This window comes from Pungitius pungitius, chromosome 18 (genome assembly GCF_949316345.1).
Source record: "Pungitius pungitius chromosome 18, fPunPun2.1, whole genome shotgun sequence".
NCBI lineage: Eukaryota > Metazoa > Chordata > Actinopteri > Perciformes > Gasterosteidae > Pungitius > Pungitius pungitius.
The window spans coordinates 14,868,906-14,890,542 of record NC_084917.1 but is presented as its reverse complement, the minus strand read 5'-3'; the positions used below and the strand labels follow the sequence as shown (position 1 = coordinate 14,890,542).

At 43.3% G+C, this 21,637-nt stretch overlaps 1 protein-coding gene across 3 annotated transcripts; it reads left to right on the top strand.

Moving 5' to 3' along the window:
• Positions 1–1,296: 1,296 nt before the first annotated feature.
• mbd2 (methyl-CpG binding domain protein 2) lies at positions 1,297–19,754 on the top strand. Of its 3 annotated transcripts, none has more exons than XM_062558724.1 (8): positions 1,297–1,839; positions 3,364–3,417; positions 5,130–5,289; positions 9,029–9,169; positions 9,793–9,883; positions 9,964–10,141; positions 13,460–13,605; positions 19,062–19,754. In XM_062558724.1, exons 1-7 carry the CDS (start codon positions 1,727–1,729, stop codon positions 13,575–13,577), a joined length of 855 nt encoding a protein of 284 aa, XP_062414708.1. In that variant the 5' UTR covers positions 1,297–1,726; the 3' UTR covers positions 13,578–13,605; positions 19,062–19,754. The 3 variants fall into 3 exon arrangements, with proteins under 3 accessions (XP_062414708.1, XP_037340348.2, XP_037340349.2); XM_037484451.2 differs by having other exon boundaries at positions 1,302–1,839; positions 13,460–13,587; XM_037484452.2 differs by lacking the exon at positions 3,364–3,417 and having other exon boundaries at positions 1,304–1,839; positions 13,460–13,587.
• Positions 19,755–21,637: the final 1,883 nt, after the last annotated feature.

The window sequence follows — 21,637 nt, the reverse complement described above, 5'->3', positions numbered from 1 at the left end:
TGTTGGGGATCTATCGGAGGCCTCTGAAGGTAGAAGCAGAATCACTTGCTGAAAGCTGGTATTGGTGTTTCTTCGGTCACTGTCATCCTTGTGCTGACTCCCAAAGGCCAGTTCTTTGTGGAACCACAGCTGTCCCTGGTGCTTGTTCTTCACCGTAGCAGGCTGCACCTCGTACTCATCCTAACTGTTGGTAATAGTGATGAAAACATCCCAGTCTGGAAAGTATGAGCGCTTCCCAAGATCCTCCCTAGCTTCTCTGGTCTACTACTTTTATTTCCTGATCAGAACATCCCGGTGCGTAGTGATGGCCAGCGTGTTCTATAACAGTGACTTGAAGTGTTGTCCTGTCTGTATTTGGGGAGTTTGGCTGAGGATTCCTTTTTTAATGTCTCCAAGGAGAACATCTAAAAATCCCGGGTTTCTCCGCTCCACACAGTAATATTCCAGATGAGCAGAACAAGTGAAAACAGTTTTGTCCAGCCGTATATTGAATTTCTTTATCTTAATCCGCTCTGGACAGCTGGAGTAAAATGTAAACCAAATACCGAATGAATATGGATGTAGTCCTCCATCACCCATATGGGTTTCTTGAGCCCACTTGGTGAAGCTCAAAGCAGGTGTCTGCGGCCGCTGGCTGGCTGTATCCCAAAATGGATTGGAAGCCTAGTGTTCTTAAATTTTACTGTCGCCATCTTGGATTACTGACTGACAGTGTTATTTTTTTAATGCAGCCAATGAAAGGAAGTTACCATATTTGGAATGTGGAGGTAGAGACACTGTATACAGCCATGGTAGCAGCAGCCACCTGTCAATCACAGCGACCCCGCCCTACCTTGTTTTATTGTCTATTTGACTCTAATTAGAACATAACTTACTAAATGAACCTCATGCTGCATTGATGAAAACTTGAAACTAGAAATTCATAGATAGTTTCGTTTTCTCATCGACTTCTATTCAATCAGAGTTATTTTTGCAATCAGAGAAGCCTCCCTCTGCTGGAAAGTAGACAGAATTCAAGTTTAATTTGTCAAGTAATGTACAATACCTCTGTACAATTTGTAAAGTAAAGGACAACATATTACATTCTTCTTAAATAAAGTAAAAACATGTAATCTTTGTAGTATAGTCTGATTTTAAATTAGTAAATCACACGGAATTATGTAAATGTCCATAGCGACTCAATAACAATTAGCCTACCCTGATTTGTGATAAACAGGAGAGAAGGCGACACACTGGCCCTTTAATGGGTTGCTAATTTTCCCACCGAGTCATCCATTTGTCTCAACAGACGATCTCTGCCAGCGCGTTTGCGACCGTGTACGTGCATGTGTGCGCGTGTGCGCGTGTGCGATATCGCAGACGTCACAGCCTGCCGTTGGTCCTGTTCAGTTCCGATCATCGCTTGGTCCCCTCCGAAGGTACGTTAGCAGTTCTGCTAAACTGAACCCCATCCGGAGCCGGATGCAGTTTATCCCGGGAGATCCCAGCTCGCGCTCCGAACCGGGATACTTTTTGATTTGTACTTAACCCGAAATAAGCAGCACAAACCGGCGGGGCGGAGGGAGGGAGAGCCGCCGTTACCGTAACGTCCGTGACGTCAGTCCGCCCGGGCCGCTGTGGCGCGAGGGGCTCACCGCCACGCTGCTCGTCCTGAGGGGTCCCTCTGCCGGGGTGAACCGATCGATCGGTCCAATCGGAGCGCAATCGCGGGACACATAAGTGCGCGATGATGGAGAAGAAGAGGTCGGACTGCCCCGCTCTGCCTCCCGGCTGGAAGAAAGAAGAAGTGATCCGGAAGTCCGGACTGAGCGCTGGAAAGAGCGACGTCTACTACTACAGGTACCCCCCCCTAATCGACCTGCCCGCGATCAGTCGATAGCTCGACCCCCCGCGGGTAACGCTCCTAACTCTGCCCTGCCCGCGGCGCTTGTGAGCGTGCAGTTACACGTCGATCAGAGTGTTGGGTAACTCAGTTGCTGTCAGGCATGTCATCATAACATGTTTATTATAACATTCTTTAAATATTGAAACCCTATCCTGTGCAGGGTTTAAACACTGCGGCCACGAGTCCCAACAAAAACTAATGGATGGGGTTTGAGCCTTTTTACGTCTGTTCCACTTTGTCTTTATTGACCCTATAGAGTGGTAGATAAACTGGCTAATGATGTGATAATCTACACAAGCTCGGATCTGATCATGTGTGACGCCACTGTATCTATACATCAGGATCCACTACTCTTGTTCAAGTGTCATGTGTTTCTTAAGAAGCAATAGCCCCTTGACTTTTGGTATCTATTTGCCCACAAATACCGCTCTGCTTCCACGTTAAGTATATCATATATAATTCTCAATCAAAAATCGAATGGTTGCTAATCTAGTGGGGCTAGTTAGCTACATCCAGTACTTGTGCTGTGAAGCTAGCACAGTAAGGCCCTCTTTGGACAAAGTGCTGCGCATGTAATGTTGGTGTTTAACTATAATGTGCTGAATGAATACATGGAAGATCAACTGAATCAATAAATCGGGTTATAGTAATCAATTTTAATGATAGCAATTCACGCTGTTTCGTTTGAGTGAGTTTGAATGAGTGAGCGATCGGTTGAGATCGCAGGTGGTGGACTCCGCCAACTTTGCGCACAACTACTTTATCGAAAGCTTATTACAGAATACCAACACATGTTACTTACCAAGCAAATCAAACTGTTATGTAAGCATTATAGCTTATGATTCAGTTTTATTCAGTATTAAACTAAAGTAGTTCACTTTGGTTGGTATGATTACTACCACTAATATTATCATTAGCGATACTAGCTAGTGTGGCTAGCCCTGTAAAGGCTTCCTCTGCGGCTGAAAAAGTGACACCATCGGTCAGTCAAGGGTTTGGAAGGTGGGGCTGCGTTCTTCCTGAAGTCATAGTGCTCAATTACTGACATTGAGGATGTTCCCGTAACCATTGCATGCTACCTTTGTATACTTTTATCATTTTCATTTTGAAGTTGTAAAATGTATTGGAAAGAAGGCAGCGTAGAAGCAGGCTCGAGATAGGCGCTCCCCTTCCGTACAATGCTTTAACATACACAAATTCATATTCCCAACATACTGCTGAGAGTTTGGGTACTTAGCCATACATGGTCCAGCCATATATCAGATTCCAGCATATCTATCTAATATATATATTATACATATTGAGCAAGGTGTTGTACGGTCATTTTGGCTGTAGTTTGTTGTGCTATTTTCTCTAATTTCTCCTTCAATAACATATTACAAAAAGACAAGAAAGGAATGAAGTCAGGATGACTCAGCCCGTCCTGCTTAAAGTCTGACCTTTTCTCTTTTTATTTCAATCAATCTCTCTCTCACAAGTCCCCCAACTCTATGGAAGCGCAATCCAAAAAAAGAAAAGAAAATCAGTAATGAGTAAGTTTCAGCGTCAGCTCTGTTTCATCCTTCATGCACTTTTCATGCACATTACAACACCAACAACGAGGGGATTCAAATGACCTCAAGCTCCCCTCTGTCCCTGGGTTCCTCCGCCTTAATCACCCTCACATCTCGTCTCTAAGGCAGACTCCAGTTCACTCTGAGGTTTTTTATGTATCTCCTCCGGCTACAGCTGCACAAAATGGCAGAGGAAATGATGTCGCGCATGCAGTGGTTAGGCCGTGACGCCCGCGGAGCCGCGGCGGCTCACTTCCTGTTTATCGGCGGGCTCCGTCACACCCTGAAGCCTTTAGCGCTGCCTCCGCAGCTGTGGCTCGCCTTTGCTTTCAGTTTGTGACGTGACTCATGGGTTCCAGTCAGGGAACCAGTCAGCAGGCTGTCTGACTGGAAGAGCAGTAAACAGGCTGCCGGGGCCTCTGAGGGCTCCATCGTTACAAAACCCATGCTGCTCCACAGGAAGCCCTTTCAGATTCAGTCCCTCAGCATCAGAAGACAGCGGAACGTTATGAGCTTCAGTACAGAGCTGGAGTAAAATAAAACAACTAGCGCCATCTATGATACCGTCAGACATGCACACGCCTGCACGCACACACACACACACACACAGCCTCTGATCTCTGCTTTGTTGCTGCTGACCTACATGTCAGACGCAGCTGAGTGACTGGGTTCTCCTGTACTTCAATCTCTGTGAGGACTAACTGCTCTTTAGGACCTTTAGGGATGTTTTGGGACATTTTGTCTGGTTCTCACTTATTTATGGAATGGTTTGAACCTAAAGGCTATTACACATGGGGGGGGGGGTTGTGCGAATAATCCGTACATCAATATATCAATATATTTATTAAAAGCATGAATACTTTCAAATAAAGATGCAAATATTAGGTGGTAAAACCTGACGTGTTTAGTATTCAACAATTTTCTGAGCGTTTACAATGTGAATAAAGGCATTAACGAATCAGGTTCGACATGTTAGTGTGGGTGATTTGTGATAACTCGTCACTTCCTGCAGGTGTCAGATTTTATGTCACAGCTGACAGCATATATCAATATATACACAAGCTATGTATAATTATGTATGTATTTAATAACGCGTTATTGTGTGTGTATGTGTACGTATCTTTAAAGGTGCTAGTGAACGTGTCGTATAGACGGGCTAGCTGGTGGAGTGACAACCTCTGGCTGGATCGTCCTCAACTAAATGTGACACAAGGACTGATAAGAATGCAGATTGAGGAGTGCTGGGGGGGGGGCGTTGCCAATGATAGCGCCATTAGAAAAGTAAAGATGGCAGCTGCCGTCGTTGATAACGAGGAGCAGGAGTTCCGTGTGCACCCATAACACGTGTGATCACGGGTCCATCTATCATAACCTTTTGACTAAGATTGATTCTGACTTTGGCCTTCCAAGAGATTCAGGAGCTTTACAGATCTTGAAAGTTTACTTTGGTCTGCGTGAAACGTGAATTCAAGATACCTCTATCACTGATAATACTACAACTCCAAAGACTATTTCTCTAATTCTCTCTCCTTTTCAAACTATTACCACTTTTATTCTGTCTAGTCTTAATTTGAGCTAGGATAACTTTAATTCCTAGCAAATAAAAGAATACAAATGATCCTTGTTGGAAACAAGTCATCCATCTTACTCCCTCTTCCTTCTCTCTTGTCTGCCTTTCTTTCTTCCATCAGTCCTTCGGGAAAGAAGTTCCGGAGTAAGCCTCAGTTGTCCCGTTACCTTGGAAACAAAGTAGATCTGGGATGTTTCGACTTCCGGACGGGAAAGATGTTGCCCGGAAAAATGCAGAAGAGCAAACAGAGACTTCGACACGACCCGCTCGGCCTGGCCAAGGTAACACTGATGAATCACTGTGGGGGAGGGGGCTGGGCAGCAAGTGGAGAAGCACTCATTCACCACGAGGACCAGTGAGGTGCTGGTCTGTCCTCTGCCCTCAACATTGGTGCGCTGCTACCGGGGCTGTAATGCTCAGGTCCAGTCAATGATCTCAGAAATGTCTCGGGTCTCACAGGTCTTCAGGTATTTCTCATTCTTCTAAGTGCTCCGACTCGGACGCATCAGATGTTGCTGTATTAACACAGACTTTTTTAAAGTCTCGTAGGCCTGTTGACTCTCACTTGTCTTCCCTTGTGGGTATATTACCTTTTGGTAAGCTGACCCAAACACTCTCTTCCACAAACAATGCATTTGTGCTGTCATGTCTCAATGAATGATGCACTTCTGTGTGGTGCTGTTGCAGTTTATAGAAGAATTAACCTTGACACACACAGTGACAATATCAGGAAGAACTAGACGGGAGCAGTCAGTAGAGGGCAGATGTCCTCCAGGTGTGTTTGCTCAGCAATGCAATCAGCGGTGTGTTTAGCTGTTAGCCTTTAGCTATAAAGACTGTGTGTTTAGCTCTGTTAGCCATTAGCTATGAAAAGTATGTGTGTTTAGTTCTGTTAGCCTTTAGCTAAGAATATTATTTGTGTTTAGGTCTGTTAGTTGTTAGCTATGAAGTTTATGTATGTTTAACCCTGTTAGCCGTTAGCTATGAAGAGGCCGTCGGTGGTTTCAGTTACATTAGCTCAGGGGTCACCAACATTTTTGAAACTTTCACAATACTGAGTATTGTGAAATACTGGGTACTGTGAAGATTACATTACATTACATTTATCTCAAGTTTTATCCAAAGCGACTTACGTTGCATTATAACTCATGGGTTACATTTTTGCCCTGGGGAGCAATTCGGAGTTAGGTGTCTTGCTCAGGGACACTTTGATATGGCACATGGGGCAGCCAGGATTCAAACCGCCAACCTTGCGGCTCCCTGCGCACTACGCTACTCCATGCGCCACCTTCACTCACTTCTACTATGATGTACTTGTTTGATACAAAACTTTCTGAAAATCAAAGTAGCACAGATATCCTTTTAATAATAATAATAATATATATATATATATATATATATACACACATATACACACAATAGTGAGAGGAGTAGGTGAGAGTAGGAAACACAGGTATATTTAAACATGGAACATTATTTCTAAAAAGGCGTTCTTGTTCTTCATTTTAAAAATGTGCGACTTTTAAAAAGGAAGCTTCATTCGCTTTTTGTGATTTTATCAGCGGACTTGTGAAATGTTTTTGTTGTTGGCCCAAAGTGCTTTCTGTCTGCAGTGCGCTGCCTGGACTGCGGTCATGTGGACCGCATTTCTTTTTAAATGCACTTCTACTGGGGGCGTTACGGTAAAAGGGCTTTCAGCCTTAAAGGCACTAATCGCCCATCTATGAAGTGTCAAATCCCAATCTTTGAACGGTCTTTAAACCAGATCTAAGATGGGTTACACTCTGCTTTCAATTGATCCTATTTCACGTCGACCTCCTCTATCACTATGTCAAGTTACATTAAATATTACTGTGTACTTTCTGAGAAAATTGAAGGTAGCTTTACATGTTGATAGAGGAGGTCAACATGAAATAGGATCAAGTGTCAGAAGAGTGTTACCCGGCTTGTATCTGATTTAAAGACAGTTCAAAGATTGAGAAAAGACGAATATAATGGCAATATTACTGACTTTGCCTTCAACTTTCTCAAAAAGTACACAGTAATATTTTATGTAACTTGACATGGTGATAGGAGAGGTCAACGTGAAATAGGATCGAAAAAAGACGAAAATAATGGCAAAAGTACTAACTTTACCTTCAATATTCTCAAAAAGTACATTAATTAGTAATATTTTATGTATCTTTACATGTTAATAGAGGAGGTCAACATGAAGTAGGACCAAGTGTCAGAAGAGTGTTACCCGTCTGCCATCTGATTTAAAGACAGTTCAAAGATTGAAAAAAGACACTTCAAATGATCAGTGCCTTTTTGGCTGTACAGCCCCTTTTACCGTAATACCTAACATAGAGGCGAATGTCATTTTGAAATGCGGTCCACATGACCGCAGTCTGCCAGGAGGGTAGTTAGCATGGTAGCTAGCATGGTAGCTTTGGTGACACGTACTGAAGTGTCTTTCCACACTGCGCCGCTTTGCCGTTGCAACATGAGACGCATCTTTAACTGTAGTAAAAAAAAACTCTTCCCCATAGTCACTCTCCTGCCATGTCGTCAGGTTTGACGTGCGCTTAAGGTTGCCACCTTTTGTAAAAAAAATAAGGGACGCTACGATGCGGGTCGACGGGGGGGGGGGGGGGGGGGGGGGGGGGCGCGGAAGTTACGGGACGGGTGCGACTCTGCGATCCCTCGTGATGCATACTTCAGATGGACGTGTGGGGATATCGGGAGCTGCCTCCGCCAATCGATACTCCGCCAAGAGACCCGCCTTCTTCTGACTCTGATTGGTTTGTTTCAGGTTCGTGGCTGATCAAACCAACACAATGACAGCGAGAATTACCCAATGAGGGTCGAATATTTGCTATGGGTTAGTAAGTAAGAAGAAATAAAGATAAAGCTCTGCTGAGCCTTTTGGGGGATGGATCTGATGTTCAGCTCCCACTTGAGGTCCTGGGTGATGATGGATCCCAGGAGTCACACAGGGTGAGGGGGGAAGGTTCTTCCTGAAGTCCACAACCATCTCTACTGTCTTCCGGGCGTTGAGCTCCAGATTGTTCTGGCTGCACCACGTCACCAGGTGGTCAGACTCCCACCTGTAGGCGGACTCGTCCCCACCAGAGATCAGTCCAATGAGGGTGGTGTCATCAGCAAACTTCAGGAGCTTGACGGACTGGTGACTGGAGGTGCAGCTGTTGGTGTACAGGGAGAAGAGCAGAGGGGAAAGAACGCAGCCTTGGGGGGAACCGGTGCCGATGGACCGAGAGGCAGAGATAATGTAACCCCAGCATCCCGGACAGGAAGTCAGTGATCCACGTGGGGCTGAGAGAGTTTGTCCTGTAGCAGAGACGGGATGATGGTGTTGAAGGCAGAGCTTAAGACCACAAACAGGATCCTGGCGTAGGTTCCTGGGGAGTCCAGATGCTGGAGGATGAAGTGGAGGGCCATGTTGACAGCATCGTCTACAGACCTGTTGGCTCTGTAGGCGAACTGCAGGGGGTCCAGGAGGGGGTCGATGAGGGTCTTCAGGTGGGACATGACTAGCCGTTCAAAAGACTTCATGACTACAGAGGTCAGGGTGACGGGCCTGTAGTCATTCAGTCCTGTGATCCTGGGCTTCTTGGGAACAGGGATGATGGTGGATGAAATGATGAAAGCTTCATGCAGGTCTTGATGAAAAATTAGAGCTGGTTTGACTTCTGTTTAAAGACAACCGTCGAGTTTTTCCAGGAGTGAATGTGAGAAGATCGATAGTTTCAGGAATTTAACACGGCAGACATTTTGACTTGCATGTGTTCATGAAACCAACCACCACCACCATCTCACCTTAGAGGTAACCCGTTAACATGCAAACGCAAGAGCCCAAACACACAGATTATAGGTCCATTTTCAGTCCCAAAGGGAGGAAAGAGCAAGGAAAAGAAGGTAAGAAGGTAAAAATGAGAAAAGGGTGGGAATAAAATGAATGAGAAAGAAGGGCAGGGAAACATGACACCAACACACATACTCTGTCTCTGTCTCATCCAGGGAGGTAAACCTGACCTGAACACAGCGCTGCCAATCAGACAGACGGCATCCATCTTTAAACAACCCGTTACCAAGGTTACGAGTCACCCCAGCAACAAGGTGAAGGCAGACCTGCAAAGAGCTTGCGAGCAGCCCAGACAGGTGAGAGGCTGACGCACACACACTTCCGCACGCATTCTGGTGTCGCCATGGCAATGCCCAGGGGCGTCAGACTGTTACACAAGAGATACAGAGCGTCAAGCAGGTTGTCATGGGGACAGGGGCCACTAGAGGGTGCTGGTGTGTCATGGGAAAAGCAGTAAGAAGAAGGAATGAACGATGCTGGGATGACAGGTGAAGCATAACGAAAAGGAGAGGAAGAAGCATGGGGGGAGATCAATGAAGAGGGAGGTGGAGATCCTGTATTATAAAGACAAAATAGAACCAAAAATAGCTATAAGATCCAGGAGACCAAGTACAATTTTTGGTCACATCCCATGTGAAACCAACCTTAAACTGAGAAGAGCCTCAGTATTTTTGGGTGGACTGTGTAGCATTGTCAGTAAAGGCCGTGTGGTTGGGTTTCATTCCTGGTCACCTTTGCATCCTTCACTTAAAACTGATTAACATCTTCTGCTGTTTCTGAGTCATTGAGAAAGCTCTTAATGTGAGGCAGCGGCAGGGCAGGAACACAGTCTTTACAGGGCAGCAGACTTGGGGCGGGGAGCCAATCAGAAAACAATGAAAGGAAACTGAAACTCATTCTCTACTCTGTCTGCTGGCAGCTGTTCTGGGAGAGGAGGTTGAAAGGCCTGCAGTCATCAGATGTGTCAGAAGGAGTCCTGAGGACCATGGGCCTGCCCAAATGCCTGCAGAGTAAGTCTCCAGCACAGATCTGAACACGCACCACGATGCAGCCCCAACCTCTGACCTCCGGGTTCTCTCCCTCGCTGCAGGCGTCGGGCCGGACTCCAGCGATGACACTCTGCTGTCGGCCATCGCTAGCGCCCTGCACATGAGCTCCGCCCCCATAACGGGACAGACTACTATGGCTGCCGAAAAGAACCCGGCCATCTGGCTCAACACGTCCCAGCCGCTCTGCAAGTCCTTCACCGTCACCGACGAACAGATCCGGTGAGACACGTGGCCGCCATCCGCTCCCACACCGCTTCTCATTTTCACTGTGCTGCAGGGAACCATGTGTACATTTTGACAGATAAGGAGAAGAAGAATGGGTTCTTGCTTCTGCAAAGTGCATGCTGCCAGCTGAAAAGAACAGGAAATGAGTATTAGTAATTGTTCCCAAACATCAGGTCGTGGAGGCGATGTTCATCTAATCAGTCAATTCTGAGCACACAAACACGAGGCACATACCTATAGATTCAGGCTCACTCCTACTCTCAGGGGATAAATAAACAAATAACCACCTATTTTAGTAAATCGAGTTGTTTACTCTTCAGTATCAAAGTCAAGCAATGATAGTTGTGTGTGCATCCATGGTACATTGCGAACTGCAGCTCCTAACAGCTAATTCGACATGCTTTGCAATGGTGCCAATTTGATGATAATGATAACACTCAGGGATGTGCTCTCATGCCAGCAAATGTGGCACCAGATGGTGCCCCTTTCGCTCTCTCTGGATATCCTGCCTCTCTGGCCAAAAAAACAGTTTACTGCTTTCTTTTTTGTAAATGAAAGACTTTATTTTGTGGTTTCTTCCTAGATGATTGATACGACAGTAACTATGTTTCCGACGAGACATTCTCACTTTGAAACTTGAACTTTGGCAAGGTGTATTATGATGTGGGGAAATCTTCACTGAAGATACGTTTCATTCCATTGCATCAGGTGTCTTTGGAGCTCATAGTTTATTGAACGTTTGACCTGGAGATGTGAGACGACGTAACTTTTGAAAGAAGAAAGAAGTATCTTCTTCAATTAGACTCAATACTCTCAGGTTCGGCGGCCCCTGTTAATAAATATTGCAGATTACTAGCATTTCACAGTCATATATGAGTCACTGCTTCTCTTTCGCGATGCTTTAGCATTTAGGGACATCCTGTTTTTGGTTTGGTATGGCCAAATCAGATCAAATGATCCCGTCCTTCCTTTTCACTGCTGAAGTAGCCATCTTACAAGTTAATTTTAAAACAATTTGATTACAACCAAGTCTGCTTTAAAACGTGATTGGTCAACACTTTTGACTACAAACGGAAAACTCCCCGAACCAAAACCTGGCCCCTTTGCCACAGATTCTACATACAAATACATAATCTACTTTAGCAAGACACTGGTTAAGTCAGTACAGAACCATTATTGATTCCTCAACGTGGCAGCAGCAGCGGCAGCAGTGGCTTATCAGTAAGCCCGCCCCTTTTGAAGGGCAGCTAGCAGCTGAGCTGCTCTGTCGCTAACTTGAAACGGCCCAGTAAACAAATCACTCTGAGGTTTCGAGGCCCACAAAGTTTTATCCCCTCGGAGAAATCCATAATCCCGTCTTTGTTTACTTTTTCATACCATGTAGACATACCTGCTTTTTCTTTATCATGTAAAAAAAGACCACTGTTAATCCACGAAGGCTGAGCAACGCCTGTAATACCTGACGATTTGTGTGGTGTTTGTATTCAGAGTCCCTTCAATCTGAGGTTTAAGATTAACTGAAATGTTGTCTGTAAGTTGTTATACTGCAAGATTGAATTAAATTGAAACCAACAGGTGCATAATGGACGTAAGAATGAATGATTGATGAAAGAAAAATTCAAATTGACAGCTAGGGGGAAGCAAACTCTCAAGATTCCTTCTGCCTTCATTCAATTGCATTTTTTTGGCAGAAGAACAAATGCTATACATATATGCATCACCCTGCTGTGATACTTATATATTCCAAGAAAATGAAGCAATGCTTACATCCATTTGAAAAGGAAAGGGGATACGAATAAGAAGTCCTCCATCCTCAGATCAGAGTGCCTGTAAACCATGTATGTATCGGCACTGGGCCCTAACAGGAGGGGGCACTGTGGACACACACACACACACACACACACACACACACACACACACACACACACACACACACACGTGTCTGTGTGTGTGTGTCCAGGTGAAAACGGAGCAGAGAACAGCTGGCTGAAGCCATTACAGCAGAATCACTAGAATATATCACAACGTTGTCCCTGTCCTCATTGGTCCCTTCTTGTATCTCCTTATCTCCTTCTTTACTCTGGCTGTCTTGCTACCTCCTTCCATCCTTCCTCTTGTCTTTTGTTACTCTTTTCAGTGTTTTCTTCCTCCCTTACCTCTGTTGTGTTTTTCTTTTGTTTACTTATTTAAAATCTTCCCTCCATCCCATTCAACCTCTCCCCTCTAACAATGCATTATTGTCTTTCTCCTCTATTTCTCTTTCCCATTTCATCCCCTCTTCCTCTCCTCTTATTCCCCCCCCACACCTCCCTTCTCCTTCCCTTCCTCCCACTCCTCCTGCTTTTCTTATCTCTCCCCTCCATTAATTTCCAATTCTCTGCCTCTTCCCCCCTCTCTGCTCAGTTGAATGTGCTTGTCATCCTAAATCGCTCTCATTCCTCTCCTCTCCCTCCTCCCTTTCCAGCTCGTATATCCTTTATCTCCTCTGCTATATCAAACTGTTTTGATTCTTTTTTTTTAAAGTTTATTTTTGTTACCTCTGAGCATTCCTTTGAGCTTTCTCATTTCTCAACAATATTTTTTTCTGTAATTTATCCCTCAAACCTTTTTTAACAGAAGCAGATGGCATTGTGTTGCACGGCCGTGTCTCATTGTACCTCATTGGCTGTTTATTAATCCAGTCTCCTCTCTGTGCCGGACATCTTCTCTTCTCAGTGATAACAGGGAGAAAGAAACTCAGCTGTCGATATTCCTAATAGATCCTAACGTATAAACACAGATTTGATATACCAAGGGCAACTCGCATCCTTAGCCCCCATTTTTGGTCCATTAGAGGGAGACTCAACAGTTCACTCTATAGCAAACGCATTCGTACACTAAACATCCAACGCTTCGGACTTTCAAGTGAGACTATATGACTTTATTATAAGCTCAATCGCTATTTATTAACGATGTGGTCTATTCAGCATTTTACATATGTATGTCAGTGATGTATGTAAGCATCATCATGTCTACCTGTACTGCTGTCACTGTACAGTATGTTCTAGTTTGCCAGGTATTTCAAAGAGTTTTATCAAGCGCAATGTGGGACACTTTGTTTTGCGCCTTGTGGCCACTGTTGCTGCTGTTCTGCACTCTTTTGGTTTGAGGCCCGATGTTTAAACTTGGCTTGTGTTTTTTTTTGCAGTCCACTGGCTGTTTGATGGTTTCTGTGATGTTTGTTCCTTCTTGTTAGGTTCAGGGTGTTTCATGTGCATGCATAGGAGCCATAGTAACACATGCTCTTCCGCTGCTCTGTGAATGTGTATTTAGGGAGCAGGAGTTGAAAGTTTACCAGGCCAGGAAGAGTCTGGAGGATGCACTGATGGCTGACGGTTTGGCGCGGGCCGCCGAAAACACCCGAGAGCTTCTGGAAGGGAAGACGGCCTGAAGATGGACAGGTGAGACGGAAGAACCAAGTAATTCATCATCTTTGTGCATAATAAGAATCAGAAAGAATAACACTTCCATGGTGTCATCATATTTTGAGTTTCATAGTTCAAACAGAATCTAATTTATTCTTTTTTTCAGTTGTACTGTAGTTTATTCTTCTTAAACTGTGTATAATATATATATATATATAATTTAATATAATATATATATATATATATATATATATATAAGGCTGTCAAGATAAACGCATTAATCTATGCGATTAATGTGGCCAAGATTATTGCAACAAGATATTTTAACTTAGTTAACGTACGTTTGTTAAACAGGAATCGTCCATTAGCTGCAGTCAGTTACATCGGAGAATGCAAGTAGCTCAAGATGGAGAGAGCTTTTTGCATTGGAAGTAAAACAAACAGAACAAAAAACAAAACTGGGCCGAGGAATTCCTCCATGTGTCAAATAGAAGGGGGGTGAATGGCAAACAGGCCGCTATGCTAAGCTAGCTGCTAGGCTAAGCTAGCTGGAAGTTCAACATGTTCCACCTGATTGAATTCTGCCTCCAATATGGTAGTTTTGTGAACAATTAAACAACAGTGTCTAAAATACACGTTTCTAAAGTGATTACTCATTAGACCTACTTAGATTTAGTCTTTAGAAGAAAAAAAATATTTAAAAAACAACAAGTTTTTATAGTAACACAACCTGCTTTCAGGTTGTGTTACTATGGGAGATGATGTGAACATCAGTCAGAAACGGAGAATTGGAAAAATAGATAAAATATCTGTCAGTGTAAAAAAAGTCTCAGTGAGGTGAAGAGATGGTTGAAAGTCAAAATCATATGATGAAAAAACTGTGTAATATATTGATTGTACATCATTATCTGTCACTTACAACACAGCTGACACCACCCACATGCCCTCCACCTCCACACGATGCAGCTTCCTGTTACTGTTGGTTATTGAACTATTTAGCCACTACTATAGAACTACTGAACATCTAAACTACTATTTAACTTTGAAACAACAAAAGGAACAAATACTTCTGACTAGAAATATTAATCTACAGAAATACACTCCCACACTATTAATCTGACAAACCACTTCACTACTAAGCTATGGAATCACAAAACAAACAAACTACAATCCTATTGAACGATTAAACAACATAACTATTTATTTCACTATTGTCCTCTTAAACATAAACTACACCCCTACTGATCTACAAAACAACACACTATTAAACTACTTAACCACTACACTAATGTGTATAATTACTGAGCTATAAACTACTGAACAAACAGGTCATCCACCAAAATGATCAAACCACCTGACACCTCATCTATTGTAACTAGATGTGATCAACAAGAAAACTGCAGGAAAAATATTGAAATATCTAACTGCTCATATACAGAACTACAAATTAGTAACTTAATACTGAAGTATTTTACTATTATACGTCAGACACTCAAAATATATTAATTACTCTAAGCTGCAGTTTAAAGAATTGCTTCTTTAAATGCCTTGAACAATGTAGAAGCACAACCAATCTGCTCTGTCAGAAACCCTATCTGGCTGTCCGCGTGTGTGTGTGTGTGTGTGTGTGTGTGTGTGTGTGTGTGTGTTTGTAGACTGGATGTGACTGCTGATGGGACTCTTGGCGTCTGATTGAAACTCAGCCAAGCAGCCGACTATGTGTGTGTCTGTGTGTGTGCGAGTGTGAGTGTGATTGATGGGCCGTGGGGCTGTTGTTGGATTGTGTGTTGATGGTTAATGTGATGCCTCAGTGTGTGCGTGTGTTATATTACAGTTTGTTTGGTTATTGGTTATATTTCACTCTGCAGAGCCTGTAAACAAAACCAAATTAAAAAACATTTACTTTCAGAAGTTCACACATCCATCCATCATCCCGCTTCCCAGCTGCTTATCCAGGTCAGGGTCGCCGTGGCAACAGGATCCGGCCGCAGAGCATGCTTTCGGGAAAAAGGCTGTTTTGTAGTTGTGAGTTTTAAATCTGGAAGGTTTTTTTCTTTTGGTTTTCCCAGAGAAAGGAGAAAAGTCTCATCTGTTAGATTAGTCGGATTCCAGCTCTGACTTTAAGATCAAAGTGCATTTTGTCCTGATGATGGAAATAAAGCCAAGGTCACTGGGCCGTTACATAACAGAGGGTCATCCTCTGGGGAACATTTCAATGAAAATCTCTAATGTGCCACAAAACCCCTGAAAATATCCTCAAACTGACTTTGACTTTGTGTCAGAGTGCTTTTTGGAGTTGTGATTGGTCAGTGCTACGCTACGCTCCATTAACCCTCAAAATAATGTCATCAAGGTGTAATACTGCCGCATCCTTGTGGTTTGGACAATATTGTTATGTAATTTGTGTTGATTCATTCTTGGGACTTTATTTTACATTTACTCGGGTGTCTTTGCATTGACTTTTTATGTCATCGTGCTGCAATTCTGCATAAGAATAGTTAAAACATCAGCAATGTTCGTCAAGTTCACCACTTGCATTATGTTTCCTCTGCGAGTGTTGTTGATACGCCTTGCGTTATCAGTTGTTAATAGCTGGTGTGCGTTGTGAGATGGATGGTGTGTGTTCACCTGCTCTGAGATGTTTCCTCTAAAAGCTGACAGATAAGGAGAGGGGTTTTTTTTCGAATTTTTTTTTCTTTAAAGCACATTTGTTTTCTGCGGAGGGAAAATCGTCCATTAATGCAGATTTATGCAGATTGGCTGGATGGAAGTCGTTTGGGCAAAAAGAGGCGCTGAGAGTCGAGCAGTGATTACTAATGGGTTTTTATAGCTGCACCAGAGAGAGTGGGCTGCGGCCAACCAGTGGGTTGTACGTGTGCGTGCATGTGTGTGTGTGTGTGTCTCTCGGGCGGCTTTCCAGCTGTTGAAACAACCTTTTCTAAATCTTTGCAGGAACCTGAGCCCGTTCTGTTCGTTTCCTGCTGCAGTGACTGTTATTGCTGCTGCCTGCTCATTTATTTATGTAGGTTTTATGGCTGAGTTTGTGGCTTCCGTTCTCTTCCTCCTCTGTGGCTCCTCGCTTTCTCCTCTGTCTTGGAAACACGGCACCGTAGGCGGGATTCAAGCCCCAGTGCTGCTTACGCAGCAGGAATAAAACAGGGAGGTTCAGAACTCCATTACTAGAAGTTTTCAGATCCTTTTAGGAGGAGGAGTAGTAGCAGGACCACAGCTTCCTGCTTTCAAAATGTTGCTTTATGGTAAAAGTGCTGTCAGCAAAATAAAACAAAAATGCATATCTCTTACACAGTGACTGGAGACATTTTTGGACATTGTGTCTTTTCAAAATGAACTTCCTCCATCACATAAGGGTTTATGAGAAATGATCTGCCAAACGTATTACATTGATCAGACTCAGCTGCATGATGACAGTGCCAAGTGTCTACAGCCTTACCAAGCCAGATGCCAGAAACTGATCATCATCTATTTTTGTATGAAATACTAATTCATACATCTAATGAGAGATTTGTCAAAATGAAACCATTACACAGCTCGGTCAAACATATCTTTGAATGTAGACATCAGTAATCACTGACATCCAGTCTGCTCATCGGATTCTAGGATTTCAAACATGAAGCACTGTTCCTTTAAATGTGCAGACTGGGTTTTTTTTATCTGATTGAGACGAAAGATTCACATTGCTGACTGAGAAAAGACTGTAGCAGTTTGACGCAAACACACTGGTCCGTGTGTGTGTGTGTGTGTGTGTGTGTGTATGTGTGTGTGTGTGTGTGTGATTATTAGCTGTGTATCTTGTAATTTCCAGAGGAGCTGATTCGGACTCCTGCAGCATTTCTAAGCCGCTAGTAATTAGTGGATGTTGAGACACAGAGAATTATCTGCTTCAAAGTCATTCACAAGGCTGATAACTGCTGAGTGTGTGTGTTTGTGTGTGTGTGTGTGTGTATGCATGTCAGTCAGCTGAATTGGCTCGATTAAGCTGCAGATTATCAGGATTTTCTAATTATTAGGGAGTAATTAAGACTGAGCTGAGGATTATCACACTTAAACATGACTATTTTGAAACACTGAAGGAGTACTTTCAGATACAGACACATTAAGATGCTAAAATAGTAAAACAATGAATCAGTACAGAGAAACAAAGAGTTTATTCTGTAGTGTGTTTGGTGAATTTAGCAACACTGTTCATGAAGAGGAACACTGAGGAAGTCCTGATGACACAATGAGGGATTCGAAACGGAAAGGAGGAGGTCATGTAAATGTTAAAATGGTAGAGTTCTATGTAAGAGCATGACAAAAGACCATAAATGATTAAAAAAGAAAAAGAGGTGTTCAAAACATGACAATGTTTTCAAAATGATAACAAAATGAAGGGCCAACATGAAATAATTAAAACAGATGTGAGGAAATTAAGTATTCAGACGGGCACAACAAGGAAATTTTGAAATTCAAATGAAATAATAAAGACTGAAAATAGAAATGGGGTAAATAAAAAATGAACAAAAAAACATGAGGAGGGATTAAAATGGCCCAATTATGGATTTAAAATGTGTTCATTTGTTGTTTAAAATGATGAGGGACCAAAATAGTTGGATCCAAATTGTTGATATGAAAATGAAATGACACGTTCATGACTTCTGGCTCATGACTTCCGTTTTCATATTTTCATTACGATGTGAATGACTTAAAACCTGGGATTCGGAATGGGCTGTAGTACGATGAGAACATCAGTTTCTTTGAAATCAATCCTTCTGTCCTGGTTCACTCTGGTGTTTCATGTATAATTGAAACGTTTCTGTGCAGGGAAAAGGCCTCCGCAGGCTGGGGGTCGCAATTGGAGCCCCGCCCTGCTCATTAATGCAGCAGACGGGAGGAAGGTGTCGAGGGGTTAATGGAGAAGCTAATGATTAGCACGGAGGCTCTCCACATTAATTGGACTTTTTTTGTCCAGAGGCTGATGTTTATTGTTCAGCAGGAGGTGGATAAAGGTGGCAGAGACTGTTTCTTCCGTTTTTATTAAGTAGGTTTTAAGACAAGCTTAACAAGTCAATTTGGCTTCAAGAGAGGATGGAAGTAGGGGGAAGAGTTTTGTTTAGAGGTGTCTGCAGGGAGCCTCAATTATACTCACACTATCTGTTAGAAAAAAACATGGGTATATACCTGAGTGCCTTTCTATACGTGGGAGGGCCCTTTCTCAAATGAAATATTCCACCCTCTAAAAGGTGTCCTTCTCCACGCTCTGCAGAACTAGTCATACCTTTAGAAAGAAATCTTCCCTCTTTGGAAATTAAGCCATTTTGAAGAATTTGCCCACTCATAAAAATATTCCAAAAATGTCCTCACTCAAAAGCTTCCATATTCATAGTGTTCTTATATATTGTTGTATATGGAAAGTATAGCCGGTTTTAATTTTAATTGTGATAACTGTGACTACAAATGTTAAAAAACGGTTGTGACAATAACTCTCTTTCTGTCTCTCTCTCTCTCTCCAGGTTTCTATTGTTGACCAGCCTCAGGTTTATAATCATAGTCCTCTTCATCCAGAAAACAGACCACCCGCAGACCGAAACACGTGCATTGATCGGTTGTCTCACTGGAAAACTCCGTCAACCTGTCCGTTAAGGAAACCCTTTTCAGGATTTATCCTCATGTGGAAATCTGGGAGCAGCAACTACAGCAATAATGGCATCAGCCACACGGGCTGACAACAAGACAACAAGTAGCTTCAGCTTTAAAAGTTGCAACAGCAGAAACAGCAACATAGAACAGATCAGCAGCAATAAGTGGAGCAACTAAAACAACCAAAGCCTTTAATCCTCGCTGGGTTTTATCATCTGTACAAACTTTACAACAAGTGATTACTTTGACTTTATTTTTCAGATTCAGATATCACTTTTCTTGGTTTTTGATATGATGCTGAAAAAAATATATTTTTTACGAACATACTGATCACGCCCTTAACAAACCCAAAGTCAGATGGCAAACTGCTGGACGGCTTTTGCTAACTCTACCAACTCTTCTTGTGCTCTGTGATGATTTTGGTTGTTTGTGGTATTGAATTTGTTGTCAGTTTTCAAGGATTTTTGATGAAATAATGAGAATTTTCATGAATATGAAATAGAAGATTGCTTATTTAAGACAAATTTTATACTTTGAGAGAAAATGTGTACATTTTTTGGACTGTAGTAAATAAATGATTATATTCACAATTGTCTGTCGATATGAGGACTGTGTTTTATCAATGATGTAGTTAATCAATATTGTACACCTTGCAGTTAGCTCAACCTTGGTACAACATCTCGGAAAATACACAACTTTCCGTCGTTCCGAGAGTGTAAGGATTAAGAACAACAAGAATATCATGTCTGTGAGTAAAGTGCGAAGCTGAAGTCAGGATGTGATTAGCCTAGCCTAGCATACAGACTGCAAAACGGGGATCTACCAAGCTGCTTGTACCTCCCTCTCTGAGAGCAAAACACTCGACAAGATCGCGACTCTTTGCTGTCCTCGCTCCGAAATGGTTGAATGAGCTATCGATGACATCAGGACCGCAGAGAGCCTTTACATTTTCCGCCGCAAACTAAAGATACACCTCTTCAGACTATACCATGACTAAAAACATAGCAAATTGTAGTATTTATAATGGCTCTTATCTATAACAAGTGGTAAATTGGCTTATTTGATGATGTAATAATGTAATGTAACATTGCCAAAGTTAAATGGGAGACATGAAGAATGCAGGTTCACAGCAACTCTGCATTGACTTTACTTTTCAGAATTGGAGGTAGAGGAAGCAGGTTTTTTTGTAGATTATCTGGGGGGACAGCTAGTGCGGCGACTCAGAAAAATGTTTAAAACTATGTACCAATACCTCTAAAGTTCATTGTATTTTTACACTTATTCCGAGTTAAATTCGCAGTTGAGTGTTGATTTAACACTGACAAGATTGGAACATTGATGAGATTCGTCCAGAGATGCTAAAAGCAATGGGTGTTGGGGGGCTGTCTTGGATGACACGCCTCTTCAACATTGTGTGGAAGTCTAGAACAGTGCCAAAAGAGTGGCAGACCGGGGTGGTGGTACCTCTCTTCAAAAAGAGGGACCAGAGAGTGTGTGCCAATTACAGGGGTATCAAACTACTAAGCCTCCCTGGTAGTAGGAACAAAGCGGTTTTGGTCCTGGTCGTGGAACAAGCTCTTTACTCTTTCAAGAATCTTGAAGGGGGCCTGGGAGTATGCTCATCCATGTGTTTTGTGGACCTGGAGAAGGCAAATGACCGGGTCCCCCGAGAGAAAATGTGGGAGGTGGGGGTTGGCCTTCGCCAGGGCTGCGCCTTATCACCAATCTTGTTTGTGGTTTTCATGGACAGGATATCTAGGCGTAGTCGGGGGGAGGAGGGTCTACAGTTTGGGGGGCTGCGGATTTCATCGCTGCTTTTTGCAGACGATGTGGTCCTGATGGCATCCTCGGTTTGTAGCCTCCAACTCTCACTGGAGCGGTTCGCAGCCGAGTGTGAAGCGGTTGGGATGAGGTTTAGCACCTCCAAATCTGAGGCCAGGAAACCGATGGACTGCCTACTCCGGGTGGGGAATGTGTCCTTACCCCAAGTGAAGGAGTTCAAGTACCTCGGGGTCTTGTTCACGAGTGAGGGGAAGATGGAGTGTGAGCTTGGCCAGAGAATCGGAGCAGCGGTGGCGGTATTGCACTCGCTTTATCGCATCGTTGTGACGAAAAGAGAGCTGAGCTGAAAGGCAAACTTCATTCCTACCCTCACCTATGGTCATGAAGGATGGGTCATGACCAAAAGAACTAGGTCACGGGTACAAGCGGCCGAAATGGGTTTCCTCAGGAGGGTGGCTGGCGTCTCCCTTAGAGATAGAGTGAGAAGCTCAGCCATTCGCGAGGAGTAGAGCCGCTGCTCCTTTGCATTGAAAGGAGCCAGTTGAGGTGGTTTGGGCATCTGGTAAGGATGCCCCTTGGACGCCTCCCTAGGGACCAGGTGGAGAGATTATATCTCTGCACTGGCCTGGGAACGCCTTGGGATCCCCCAGTCAGAGCTGGTAGATGT

Excerpts from the sequence above, each read along its gene's own strand:
- mbd2 (XM_062558724.1), top strand. The coding sequence starts at position 1,727 with ATGATGGAGAAGAAGAGGTCGGACTGCCCCGCTCTGCCTCCCGGCTGG. Across the intron at positions 1,840-3,363 it reads AGCGACGTCTACTACTACAG|TCCCCCAACTCTATGGAAGC; the intron begins GTACCCCCCCCT and ends CTCTCTCACAAG. Across the intron at positions 9,884-9,963 it reads CCTGCCCAAATGCCTGCAGA|GCGTCGGGCCGGACTCCAGC; the intron begins GTAAGTCTCCAG and ends CCCTCGCTGCAG.